The sequence below is a fragment of the Cricetulus griseus genome, chromosome 10 (genome assembly GCF_003668045.3).
Source record: "Cricetulus griseus strain 17A/GY chromosome 10, alternate assembly CriGri-PICRH-1.0, whole genome shotgun sequence".
In the NCBI taxonomy this organism is placed as follows: Eukaryota; Metazoa; Chordata; class Mammalia; order Rodentia; family Cricetidae; genus Cricetulus; species Cricetulus griseus.
Window position 1 is genome coordinate 13,845,737 of NC_048603.1, and position 14,388 is coordinate 13,860,124.

The 14,388-nt window shown below is 40.9% G+C and overlaps 1 protein-coding gene across 6 annotated transcripts in view; it reads left to right on the forward strand.

The window, feature by feature from the left end:
• Rrm2b (ribonucleotide reductase regulatory TP53 inducible subunit M2B) overlaps positions 1-14,388 on the forward strand; it is a 49,300-nt gene that overhangs the window by 18,486 nt on the left and 16,426 nt on the right. For 4 of the 6 annotated variants that reach the window (XM_027431381.2, XM_027431384.2, XM_027431386.2 and 1 more), the window contains exons 6-9: positions 3,136-3,269; positions 6,269-6,373; positions 9,258-9,371; positions 10,139-13,852. In XM_027431381.2, the coding sequence (XP_027287182.1) occupies positions 3,136-3,269; positions 6,269-6,373; positions 9,258-9,371; positions 10,139-10,291 (506 nt within the window). In that variant the 3' untranslated portion in view covers positions 10,292-13,852. Of the gene's footprint in view, positions 1-3,135; positions 3,270-6,268; positions 6,374-9,257; positions 9,372-10,138; positions 13,853-13,898; positions 13,953-14,388 lie in introns of those variants that run through there. The other 2 variants (XR_004771264.1, XM_027431383.2) reach the window with 2 other exon arrangements.

Consider the following 14,388-nt stretch of genomic DNA (forward strand, 5'->3'; position numbering starts at 1 on the left):
GCCACGTCCTGGGGAAGCTGGTTGTTTCATTGTAGTCCAGGCTGTATGGAACTCCCTGGTGCCTCTTAGACCTGGCAAGATGTTGACAGAGCAGAAGACAAGGTTGAGTTTAGAAAAAAAATTTTTTTCTTAGGTCCTGTGACTTGAGGGGAAGATTGTAAGATGAGGGAGGGGTTCCCGAGGTGTCCCAAGATGAGTGAAGGGAATTTGGGACCAGGGAAAGGTTGAATATTACCTGGAGTGAACCTGACCTGTTTGGATCTGATTCGGCTCCCTGGAACTTACAAGAATCCTTAGAGTTTGTGGAAACATAAGTATTAGACACATTAGCAGCATATTTACGTTAGAAGCAACTTGGCTAAAAGCATTACCATTTTAAAACACACAGATTTTTTTTTTAGGACAATGAAAAGCATCTTAATCTTGACCTTGTAGTTATGATCATATGGTGGTATTGGTGAACTTTATTATGAACAGTAGCATGAGAAATAGAGAAATCAGGAACATATTTTATTCTTTTTTAATGTCTCAACTCATTTTATCACCATTTAAGCCTTTTTATCCTCAAGCCTTTGTAACTACATTCTCAGACTTTCATATATCTTAGACTTTCCTATCTTTACATAGATAAACCCTAAAATACCTGTTACTGGAATCTGTTTTGCTTTAAGCTGGCAAGACTATCAGTCGTCAAAAGCATCAGAGTTCTTGAGAAGGATAAGATTTTACCTGAATCAATGATTAAAGAATAACAGAGACTTGCCAGCAGGCTGCATGGACAGCCATCCCCAAGGTCCTCCATCCATAGTAGCGGGCTGCAGGACACCTGCCTTCTTGCTGATAACTTGTGACCTGTGGATTACAGACTTTGGGAAGACTCGCCTACCGTTGGCCCAAGCAACGCCGGGAAAGTCGATTCCGTTGTCCTCTTGTCCATGGTCTAGAATACTTTGTACCAGTTGAGGTGAAGGGCAGGGTTGCTCAGTAACTAGCGTTGTCACTGACCCGAGATGAAGCTTCTTCAGTGCCCATCATTCTTCTCGGAGGAGATGGGATGGGGCCAGCAGCTGGCCTATGTCTCTGTTATAAAAAGCTTTTTAACAAAACATTTTAAATGCCATCTTCTCTAGATCTCTGAGCATTTGAGGGCTGTCTGTTTAGGATCTTAGCAGTTAAGTTTGTCTTTAGAGAAAAATCCCTTTTTGTAATAAAAGTGTTGGGCGCCAAAATGTTATTCTTTTGTTTAAAAAGAAGAAAAGAGAAATATTGAGACAGACATATTGACTATAAGTTTATTATAAGGGCCGGTAGAATGGGGAGACTAAGAAGAGGAACAGGGTAATGGCTGACCGCCATGGCTGGTCGCCATAGACAGAGCGGGCAAACAGAGACAGGAGAGCACACAGAGAGAGAGAGACAGGGGGAGAGGGAGAGAGAAAGAGACAGACAGAGAGAGACAGAGAGAGAGAGAAGAGTAAAGGGGCAGGAGCCTATCTTTCAAAGGGGTCCTCTGCACCTGTGTGCAGACTTCTTTCCCATGGACCCTTGGGCTGACCAGGGTATTGCCTGAGTGGATTCCACCAGGTAACAGGGGCAGGCCAGCATAATGCCTGAACCTTTCACCGTCCTCATGCTGTTTTCCCAGCCCCTCCTTAAAATCTTTTAATTCTCTTCAAAAGTAGTGTTCTGTAGCTATTTCTTATGGTTTTCATTTTTCAGCATTCACAGAAGTGCACAGAATGGTTAAAATAGCTCTCCTCTTACGTGTATCTTTCGTCCAGTTCTCTTATAGATAATTGTCCATATGGCCTTGCTTTAACACTTAAAAATGTCAGTTATTATTGTCTGTTACATAATTAGTTGCAAGGTAAAACTGTCATAAACTAACATTCAATTATGGATGAGATGAAGCAGTGGTTATTTTTGTGACATTTATTATATTCACTTCAAAGTTTTCTGTAATTTCTTTGACAGTCCTCAGTCAGCACTTATTTATTTATTCATTTATATCTCTTTATTTTTTACAAGCAGCTTTTTAAGTGGCATTTATAAACTAGGAGTTGTTCTCATGTGGGAAGTTACTAATAGACACTTTGGATTCCCGTCTCTTTGCTGTGGTTGGTCTCTTTGGTTGGGAGAAGCAAGGGAAGAACATGGGGGAAACGGACTCCTTTAGAAACAGCCAGAAACACTTCAGTCGTCCTGCGTTTTGAGATTTAAGTATTTGTTCCAAAAGGTAGAAATTCTAGATTTCAGCATAAAAATTGGACATGTCTGTAGAATGGATTTAAACTTTACGTCTCTCTCTCTCTCTCTCTCTCTCTCTCTCTCTCTCTCTCTCTCTCTCTCTCTCTCTCTCTGTGTGTGTGTGTGTTATAATTCAAAATATCCTAGAGACTGTTATCCTAGATAACTGTGATATCACTGGCGATATCTAGGGATGAGTTTCTACAGCTGTTGCCTAACAGCGAATAGACTTTTAAGTTGGCTCTTTTATCTTAAATAGAACATTTTAGCCTATAGTTGAATTCATTGCCTTCAGCTGACTTTTATAATTATTCTGCAAGGATAGCAATGTTTTTGAAATGTTTACAGCTAATCTCTTAGCATCGATAGGTTGCTAACAAAAAAAAAAAAAATACAAACCTTAGCAGCTACTCCTCCCATTAGAGGAAGGCAGTTGTCATCAAGTTTATCTTGTACTTCCCATGCTAGTATACACACACGTATGTACATGTAGTGAACTCACACACGTGTTCCCACTCAGAGGCACATGCTCTTTACAGGCAAACCACCTCTTTTATTTATTTGATTGGTGTATGGAAATCCATTCGTGTGTGTGTGTGTGTGTGTGTGTGTGTGTGTGTGTGTGTGTGTGTGAGCGCGCGCGCGTGTGCACGCACAGACAACACCACCTACTCAAGTTTGTGTTGACCACAGGGTTTGAAACTGACATGTTGTTCTTTATCAGGCAGGAACAGGAAACCTCTGCCCCGAAGACCTTTGTGCAGAGCACTAACTTACTTGTTTCATTCCTTAGGAAGGTAGTTTAATTTTGTAAAAAGCCCCGTGAATTTGTGAACTTGCAAATGTCTACAGCATCTGGTTAGAAAATGGAACCATTTTGACTTGTAGGTGAGAGAGTGGTGGCCTTCGCCGCCGTAGAAGGCGTTTTCTTCTCTGGGTCGTTTGCTGCTATATTCTGGCTGAAGAAGAGAGGCCTCATGCCAGGACTCACGTTTTCAAACGAGCTGATCAGCAGGGACGAGGTAAGGAAGGAAGTGTTCTTCCCCTAGAGTTTGTGTGATCTGTGGTCATTTCTTTTTCTTTCCCCTGGGGAAAATGTGTGTTATGACAGAGGTATTCTGGTAATGAAAAGGAAGTAGAAACTCACTTCTTCCTTGGCCCGTGAGAGTTCGTTTTCCTTCCACACCTCCTCCAGTTCCTCCGTGGTCTCTGCTAACCCTTAAATAGAACAGACTCAGATTCTTACTCTGTAGACCAGGCTGGCCTTGAACTCCACCTCCTGAGTGCTGGGATTAAAAGAGTACACCACTTTGCTTGGTTTAATTGACCTCTGTTAACACTGTTTACTGACCGTGTGTGTGTGTGTGTGTGTGTGTGTGTGTGTGTGTGTGTGTGTGTGTGTGTGTGTGTGTGTGTATATGATGTGTAATCATATATATATGATGACTATAACATGCAATTTCAATTTCATTGTATTTATTTTAAACAGTTTCTCAAATTGCTCTTTATTTGAAAAATGTGTTGTATGTATTTATGTGTGTGGGGGGGTGTCTGGGTATCTGTCTGTCTGTCTGCCTACCTACCTGTCTGCTTGTCTGCCACCTCCATGGCACACATGTGGAAGTCACAGGATACCTTGTAGGAGTTGGTTCACTCCTACCATGTTGGTTCCAGGGATTGAACTTGAGTCATCAGGTTTGGCAACAAAGCTTCACCCTTTGAGCCATCTTGCTGGCCTTGATGATTTTAAAGATAGGGGTCTCATATCTCTCAGACTCACTATTTAGCATTCTGATCCCCTTATCTCTACCCCTGACTGCTAGAATCACAGGTGTGAGCCACCACACCAGTTCTATCCTATGCTGAGGAACAGCAAACCCGGGTCCTCAAGCGTGCTAAGCAAATGCTTTACCATTGAGCTATTTCCCCTCCTCTTCCTTTTGTTTTGAGATAGGTCTTACAGAGTTATTGACACTGAACACATTCTATAGCCTAGGCAGGTCTTGATCTTCTGATTCTCCTGCCTCAACCTCTCTGGTAGCCTAGATTATAAGCCTGTATTTCAGTGGGCACCAGTATGTTTTAATAATTGCTAAAACACATCTCAAAAATGTTTATTTTTAAGATGTCCTTGTAAAGTTATTCCCAATTATCCTTCCAGAGGAGTTTTTGGACTAAAATGTCTTAGGATTTTGATTGGAATTGCTTTAAATTGAAAGTTAATTTTGTTCGTTTATTGATCTGACAATTATGCTTATCTTTGATTTGCTGGTCTCTGCAGTAGTTAGTGAGCTGCCAGTTCTAATCAACGTTTAACATCTCTCATTCTGCCTTTGCTAATCCAAGCATTCTCCTCAATCAACTCTGTGGGGAAAAAAATAACTAGTACAGTCCCAAAGATTAGCATTTCAGAGGGTATGGATTTTACTTATTAATTCAGATAGTTTTGTCAGAGGATAATTAGGTATATAATCCTTGCAATGCAATGAAGTGAGGGTCTTATCTGAGTGTTTGGTCTTTTGTTGTTTTACTTAGCAAAGCCTAAGTAATTCCAAGTTGCACCCTTTTATTATCAACATTCCTTTCCCTTCCTCGGTCACTTACAAAGTTACTTCTTTCCTTGTAATTTAAAAAATATTAATTGACTCTACCTTGGCATCATATTTTAAAAGTTAATATTGCTGAGAAATATATCATCTTCCTGTATGTAGCCTTGTTTTCATTTTCTGTTTTGAATTTGTGAAAATTCCCCTCTTTTTTTTTTTTTTTTTTTTTTTTCTTGATTTTCAGCTTGTTACCACTTGCTCTGATTTGGAGTCCTGAGTGCAGGCCAACTCTCATTGATTTGTTCCACAACTACTTAAGGTTTTATAGTATTCATTGTGTCTGCATGATTGTTTGGTGCCCAAGGCCGTTTCCTACATTCATTTTCTTCTGTGGTCAAGTTATTTGCTGTGGCTTCAGGTGGTGTACGCCCTGCCTCTCCATTTGCATCGCACCAAGTTCACTTTTCTTTTGATTGTTACTTAATCTGAACACTGTCTTTTTGGAGTCTCTGTGAATGAGTTTCATTTGCTCTTTAAATGCTACTGTATTGGTTACTTTTCCTGTGGATGTGATAAAATCCCTTACATTAGGTACAAATGCTGCTTGGCCAATGACTAGGATTTCTCATCTGCTAGCTCAGTCTTAATCATCATAAATCTATATAAGACTTATCGTATGCCAGCGGAAGTGTCCTGTCTTCCTGGGCTCACAGGGTGACTCTGTGCTTTCTCCTACCTTTCCCAGAATCCTCCTTGACTCCTAGTCCCACCTATCTATCTTGTTTTCCTATTGGCCAACAGTACTTTTTATCAACCAATAAGACAATCATATACACAGAAGGACCTCCCCCATCAACAGTCCATCATAGCAGAGGGGGCATTGGCAACACAGCTGATCACACTGCATCCCTGTTAGGAAGCAGAGAGTGATCCATGGTGGTGCTCAACTCACTTTCTGCTTTTCATTCAGTCCAATCCCCCTGCCTGTGGGATGGTGGGATGGACCACTTGTGTTTAGGGGTGGATCTTCCCACTTCTGTCAGCTAATATAGGAAAATCACAGACCCCTCCAGAGGTTTGTTTCTATGGTGATTCTCAATCCCATCAAATTGCCAACCATAGCTGATGACTATTTTTCAAATTTTTTGACGTTTAAAAATCAGTTTCCATGTTGTCTCTTCTTACATTTTTCTTCTTTTCAAAATGCTTTTGTTACAAAATTTTCTGTTTAGTATTATAAAGTGTTAATAATATAAAATGTTAGTAAACTAAGATTTACTATCATTCAAAGTTTCTGTTTTAAGTTATGGGCTTGACATTCAATGCAGTTTGGAGGAGAGAGGTTCCTGGCTCTGTTAACCCTTTCACCCCCAGGGGATTCCCCGTTCCCACTCCACACAGCATGTTGACACTTTGTGTGCAAGTAGCTGACTGAAGCTGTTTGACAATAGCGCTTGTCTTCTGTTCTGTTCTAGGGACTGCACTGTGACTTTGCTTGCCTGATGTTTCAGTACTTGGTAAATAAGCCTTCGGAAGACAGGGTCAGGGAGATCATTGTGGACGCTGTTCAGATCGAGCAGGTAAGTGCAGGGCTTTAGTGTAGTCACATGACCACACGCTCTTCTGTGTCACTGTCTTGCTTTATTTTTATTTTATGTGCATGGATGTGTCGCCTGCATGTGTATCTATGCCCCACATGCTTGCCTGCTGCCCACAGAGTCCAGAAAGGACAACACATCTCCTGGAAATGGAGTTTCATGTGTTGACGAGGTACTGTGTGGGTGCTAAAAAGGAAACCTGCGCTCTCCACAAGAGCAGCCAGTGCTTTTACCTACCGGACAGTCAGTCTCTCCAGTCCCTGTAGGTTGCCTCTAGAACCTTCTTTGAAATAGTGCCTTATGGTACTGTGTAGACTAGCCTTGAACTCTTATGGTACCGTGTAGACTAGCCTTGAATTCTTATGGTACCGTGTAGACTAGCCTTGAACTGTTATGGTACTGTGTAGACTAGCCTTGAACTCTTTTGGTACTGTGTACACTAGCCTTGAACTCTTATAGTACCGTGTAGACTAGCCTTGAACTCTTATGGTACTGTGTAGACTAGCCTTGAACTCTTATGGTACCGTGTAGACTAGCCTTGAACTCTTATGGTACCGTGTAGACTAGCCTGGAACTCTTATGGTACCGTGTAGACTAGCCTTGAACTCTTATGGTACCGTGTAGACTAGCCTGGAACTCTTATGGTACTGTGTAGACTAGCCTGGAACTCTTATGGTACTGTGTAGACTAGCCTTGAACTCTTATGGTACTGTGTAGACTAGCCTTGAACTCTTATGGTACTGTGTAGACTAGCCTTGAATTCTTATGGTACTGTGTAGACTAGCCTGGAACTCTTATGGTACTGTGTAGACTAGCCTTGAACTCTTATGGTACTGTGTAGACTAGCCTTGAATTCTTATGGTACCGTGTAGACTAGCCTTGAACTGTTATGGTACTGTGTAGACTAGCCTTGAACTCTTTTGGTACTGTGTACACTAGCCTTGAACTCTTATAGTACCGTGTAGACTAGCCTTGAACTCTTATGGTACCGTGTAGACTAGCCTTGAACTCTTATGGTACCGTGTAGATTAGCCTTGAACTCTTATGGTACCGTGTAGACTAGCCTTGAACTCTTATGGTACTGTGTAGACTAGCCTTGAACTCTTATGGTACTGTGTAGACTAGCCTGGAACTCTCAGGCTCATGCAGTCAGTGCTTCTACCCCTTCCTCTGCACCGTGCCACTGTGCCTAGAAGCATTTGACAAGTAAGTTGTAATTTGTATGTCAATACCAGCAAATTCATGTAGTCCAATTTGACAGTTATCTCACTCACTTTGCCACTGCTGTGACAAAATACCAACTTATAAAAGAAAAATATTTAATTTGGGGCTGACGGTTGCAGAGTCCAGGCCCGTCCTCACGGGGCACACACAGCAGTAGGCAGGCACGGTGATGGAGCAGTAGCTGAGAGCCTCTGTTCTTATCTGAAGCAGGAGGCAAAGAACCCACCCCCACTGACATCTACTCTACAAGGCCACACCTCCTGGTCCTTCACAGACAGTTCCACCAATCCTCATTCAAACTACAGCAGTAATGACACATAATGTATTGAAATTTTGTTACCTCAGTTTATAATTTGATTAAAAGTCAGTCTTTATTATATATCAAGGTTGTCTGTGTACCTAGTTTATTTCAGGGCTATATTTCTGTTTTAAATTAATTTAAATTATCTATTCATATAGCTTTATATAATTTAAATTAGTTAAATTATATTTAATCTTTTAAATATGATTCCATAATAAAAATTTTAATTATCGCAGCTTCTTAGCTTTATATTTTCAACTACTAGAGAGGAACGTTAATTTTTGTTTTATCGTTTCAATAACTTAGCAGGCTGCCTAGCTGAAGCACAAACCAAACATTCACAAAATGAATCAGTAGAGTAAGACTTAATCTATGGCATGTAAAGGCTTGTGACTATAGAAGCAGCCAGATAGTCTACTTAAAGGGTATTTTTTATCACTCTAAGGAGCTAACTCAAAGAGAAACTTTGCTTGACTTGCTTTTGAACAGTGCATAGGTTACAGCATGCTTTTCATGCTGTGAGGAGAAGGTTATGTATTTTGTCATCTTTTACCACCTTGAGGATGAATTTCATGGTTAATATGCTTTTATTTTTCCTCTGTCAACACTTTACCACTGTCTTTCAGTACAATTGGATTTAATATATCTTCCAACATCCAAACTGTCTGTAACTGATGTCTTTTTCTTGGCTTGCTTTTGTGGTCCTGCTTTGAAAAAATTTTCTCTGGATTCTTCAGGATAAAGCATCACCATTTCTCTGTTGAGGAAATCTAGGAATCAGGTCCTATGCACACTACTTTAGAAGATCCAGTAATTTGCTATTTTCTATTTAACTTTGGCCCCTGAGAAAGTAAAATCTTATAATTAGAAATATCCCAAACATTTGTAAACAGATGACCATCGTTTGTTATGTTAAATTTATCCTGGCATACTTGCCTTGAGCAAAATCAGTGTCTAGAATATGAAGAAAACTAAACTCCTCTGTTTGTTATCTTCTCTGTGGGAAACTGTTCATGGCTCGGAAGGTACAGTCTCTCACAGCCAGGAAGGTTCCAGCAAGCTGAGCTGAGCTTAAAGCACAGCTTGTTCCAATTTTTGCAGACCAGAAAGTAGAGTTGGATGGGAAGCTAATGCCCGGGGACCTATTTCTGCCCGCCAGGTCTCAGCTCTAGAAGGTCCCATGATCTCTCTAAACAGTGGTACCAGGTAGAGACCAAGTTTTCACACACATGAGCCTGTATGGGACATTTCAAATTCAAGCCATAATACTCCATATTTGGGAATGTATACTTACTTACTGTTATGTTTTTGTACCTTATTCTGATTTTGTTTGCATTCCAGGAGTTCTTAACAGAAGCCTTGCCTGTCGGCCTCATTGGAATGAACTGTGTTTTGATGAAACAGTATATTGAGTTTGTAGCTGACAGATTGCTTGTAGAACTTGGATTCTCAAAGGTAAATAGTGTTTTAAAACATGTTACTACCTATCTTGGTTGCTGTTCTATTGCTGTGAAGAGATACCATGCCCAAGGCCTTTTATGAAAGAAAGCACTTGATTGGGGGCTGGCTTACTGTTTCAGAGGGTGAGCACAGTGGAAGGCAGGCAGGCAGGCAGGCAGGCAGGCGCTGAGAGCTTACATCCCAGAGCAACTGGTCTGAGCTTTTGAAACCTTGAACACACCCTTAGTGACACACCTCCTCCAACAGGGCCACACCTCCTAGTCCTTCCTAGGTGGCTCACCGGCACGGAAACAAACATTCAAATATAGGAGCCTCTGGGATCCACTCTCACGCAAACCAGCACACAATGGACAGTGTGGTAGGCAAGCAAGGCCTCTAATATTTACTTGACTGAAATCGTTTGTAATACACCAGTCTACTTTTAAACCACCAGTGATAAGTTGGATGTGTGATGTTCATCCATAATTCTAACATTTCTAAGGCAGAAGGATTGCAAGTTTGTGGGCCATCTTGGGCTATGTGGCCAATCTGTGATGGACAAGTAAATAAAATGTGTAGGACAGAGTCTTGTTCTGGAAAAAAAAAATGTTTTTGCGGGATCCTTTGAAACTTAAAATAAGATTGGTAGCAGCCATTGGAAACCCTCAGTACCTTAGAGGAGCAGTGTGGTTCTGCAGGTGACTGGGCAGTGGGAGCCCTGCCCTCTGGTTTTTGTCACTTGGATTCTTCAGAATATCTAATGACATTTCTTTTCCTTCTAGGTTTTTCAGGCAGAAAATCCCTTTGATTTTATGGAAAACATTTCGTTAGAAGGGAAAACAAATTTCTTTGAGAAGCGAGTTTCTGAGTATCAGCGCTTTGCAGTCATGGCGGAAACCACAGATAATGTCTTCACCCTGGATGCAGATTTTTAGAGCCCTCATTTAGAAAAATACCTTAGAAGCCGGGTATGTTAGCACACGCCTTTAGTCCCAGCACTCAAGGGAGGCCAAGGCAGGTGGAGTTTGAGGACTGTCAGGGCTACTTATATAGAGAGATCTGTCTCAAAACCAAAATAACAAAAGCAAACTAACAAACAAAACCACATAGAAACCTGTTGTTGGTAAATAGCAATTTATTTTTCTGTATTTTTGACACTTTGAGTATCTCATTTAAGGGCATGAGAGTTTGAATAGAAAGAAGTCTAAAACTAAATTCTAAGTTGATTTATCTAAATGCACTTCAGTTTATTTATACAGTGAGAGCGTGACCTAAATGCCCTTTACTGCTTTGTGTGACCTTGGCATGTCAGTTAATCACTGTAAGCTTCAGGGCACTTATCTGTAAAACTTCTATAATCAGAAGTCCCAAATTCATGGAGGTAAATACACAAAAATAAGTTTTGCCAACACTACCTCGACTACTAATTAATATTAATGATAAGACTAATTGCAGTGACATTGTGATGCAGTACACTCCTCTCCAAAGTGACTGTGACTCTAGGTTAGATGGAGATTTGGAATTCATTAGATTCTTGCATTTTTAATGCTTGCAGGAAGAATATGAAACCCTTAGAGAGGTCACAATTCTCATCTGCAATAAGAATTTCTCAATCTGCAATAAGAATGTAGCTTGTAATTGCTTAGGGTGGAAGGCTTAAGGAGTAGAATCCAGAAGTTACCACGGTTGTGGACCTTTAAGCAAAGTGATTCTTCTTCAGGAATTAAAAAGATAACCATTTCCAGGTACAGCCCTGGAGTGTTGGGAACCCGGATCGACAGGCAGTTCCCAAAGCCATGTAGATCGCCCAGGTGTTTGCAATAGAAAAAGATTTGGTGGTCAGTGGATTTGGGGAAGGCTGCACAGTTCTTCCCTTCTGGGAACGCACCGCACGGTCAGCACAGAGCTGGGGAAGTGCGGTACACAAGTGGCTCACCTAGCTGCCCACATGCACTCAAGTCTGCCTCGAACAGCTGGGGAGCGCCCTGGAAAAAGCTGGCCAGGGTCATCTATACAGACCGAAAGTGGAGAAAAGGGGGAGTGGCCGGGGTTACTGAGCCAGTTCAGATGTATGCCACGCTGAGAAAGCTGTCTATGTAAGACTGACTCCATCTGTTTGTCTTTACACTCAGATCTCTTTACAGTGTTACAATGGAGTGTTTTTTAGTGCGTGCTGCACAGTAAGACAGTGAGGGAGACGGCAGTCTTTAGGAAAGATTCAGGGAAGTCCAGGAGCCAGAGTGCACCTGGGCTCTGTGCACCTCTTCATTTCCAGAAAGCATCAAGAGGAAGCCTGAGCCCCGCCAAACCCTGCTTCCTACTCAGTGAAGTGCCTGCTGCCCCTACCTGAGGGCCGAGTCCCAGACCCCTACCCTAGCACCCACATAAAAACCGTAGCAGCGCACACTCACACGACACACACATGCACACACTTGCACACTCACATGGCACACACGAAGTACAAATAAGATTCTGGAAGCTGAAATTCAGTTTCCTCTCTCTCTATATCTTTTTATTCCATTTGCTCTACAACTGTCTTATTGACCAAAACTAGGAATTCTAAATGGATGCGAGAGAGGCAAGGCATGAATCCATCCTTAGAGAGGCTATCAGAAATTAATGTTTTGACTTCCCCCTGGTCATGTGGTCACCCAGTACCCTTCTAAGCATGACAGAGCAGCTATTAGTAAAACCCAGAGAGAGGGGTTGAGGGGTCAGAGAAGCTGAAAAACTCAGCCAAGATTTCAGCCACTGTCCTTACATGTAAGATTTTGAGGCTGTCACGTCATCTAAATTTCATCCACTGATTTATTTTGCCTATTCCTTTATTAAAGTACCATGTATTCCCACAGCATTAATGTGTATGATGCTTTAGAGGGTCAAAATATCAAAGAGCCTGGGGTATTGTACTAGTATGTTTCAAGGTATTTATCTGCTGTCATACAAAAGGTCTCAACATTAATCCTCTCCAAAGAAAGAAAACAGTTTGAGCAGTGTAAATTCTCAAAGTTTAAATCCAGATCTCCCTCGTGAGTAGTGTCAGGTGCTTCCTCGAGATTCGTATTAATAGTACCAGTAATCAAACTGCATTTGGAAGAAGTCTTAACACTGAAAAACTGAATTTTTCAATACTGTTACATTACTACAGTCAGTATTCTATACCCTTTGAATTCCCCAAGCTGTACATTTATTGATGCCTAGTGTTTTGATTCTTAGATATGGAAGAATCAGGAAGTTACCGGGTGTCTGTAGTATCTCACAGGTAAAGAAAATTTAAGTTTATGGCTTTTCTCTCTCTCTTTTTTATAGAGAATGTGTTCCAAAGAAATTCAGTTTATGATAGAACTGTGCTTTTTTATTTTAAGATAACAACTTTGTGGTAATGATAGTTTAAATACGTGTTTTAGCATGTAGAGTCACGTGGTGTGGAGGAACCTTGGATGACTTTATTCTAGAGCTTTAGGCAGGACTCAATTTCAATAATAAGCAGTTATTTTATGATGTGAACCACTCCCAGACATGTCATTATGTGAACATGTTACAGTTGTCTCATTTTGAAATATCCAGATCATACTTCTCTCACTGCTTTACTGTATTTCATTTTCCTTCTTTTAGTTCGCTTCTCATCATGTAGTCTGGCCTGGGGTGCGCTCTTGAGCCTTCTGCTCCAGCCCCCAAATACTGGGGCTATCGGTGTTCGACACCATGTCCAGATGCCACCTTATCTTTTGTTCATGGAGAAACGTGCAGGTTCAAAAGTGATTTAATACTCAGAATTATTATATTTAAGTAGATGTATGTCATTCTCATAGACTCTCCAGGGTTACTTCGCACAGCTCAGCTGGTAGCCCAATGTCACTTCATTGATAAAGAAGCTCTTGGTGGCTGCACTGAGGCCAAGTTAGGTCTAAAGTCAAGTATCATGTTTGGAACTAATGAAGAGAGTTGGTGGCCAGCTCAGGCAGAACCTGGGGTGAACAACTCAGAAGTGAGATTGTCTGTATTTCTAACTGCCTTTCTTTAAACAGTCTGCCCCCTTTTAAACTGTTCTGGGCCTGAAGGAGAATCTCATATTCCTGAGCCTAGAGGGAAAAGATGTATGTAGTCCTTCAAATTTGTGACTTAATTCTGCTAAAGAAAACATGTAAAAAGGAAAGGTGGGGGTGGGGCTGGCTTTGTTTTTTGTTTTTTGTTTTTTTTGTAAAGAGAAGAAAGTTCATGCTATTTTAAACACGTATTTAATTATTTTACAACTTTGTTTTCCAAGTGTCTGGTCTTTTAACAAAATTACTTAGCATCTACCATGTATGTAAAAAGCTTCATTAGATATGGTGTTTCTTAATGTATTTTGTTAAAGTACATTATGGTCAATCAAACTAACCCTGCATGTAGCGATTCAGCGTTTTTTTTTGTTTGTTTTATTTTTTTTCTTTTTTCCCACCAAAAAAAATCACAGTTTTGTAAAGTTTGTTGAAATAAACCGTGTCATTATATCATTTTGTGCGTTTTTTATGGATGAAACTTTTTTTTTTATTGTTGCAGACTACCTCAATCCCAACCAAAGGGCATGTGTTGTGTTTCTGATTGTGTGTGCAGGTTAGTGCATATTATATGTTTATTCAGGGATTCAGCCACCTCAATCCTTACACTAATCATGACCTTCAGTCCTCTCTCTCATCAGCTCCTATACCTTTACCCTCCATTGCCCTCATTTCTTTTCTCCTAGCTGAGTCTTTATCCAGGGGTTCTCAACCTGTGAGTTTCGACCCCCCCTTGGTAAACCTCTCCAAAAACAGTTATGTTACAGTTCATAACAGTAGCAAAATCGCAGTTATGAAGTACCAACAAAAATAATTTTATGGCTGGGGGGTGGTCACCACAACATGAGGCCACAGCATTGGGAAGGTTGAGAACCACTGTGTCCCTCACACTAATAATAGTAGCGTAATTATCAATACCCGGAACTCTTTCTCTGTTTTATTGAATGCAGAAAAATCCAGCAAGTTCCGTAGCACTATCCCAATGGCACAAT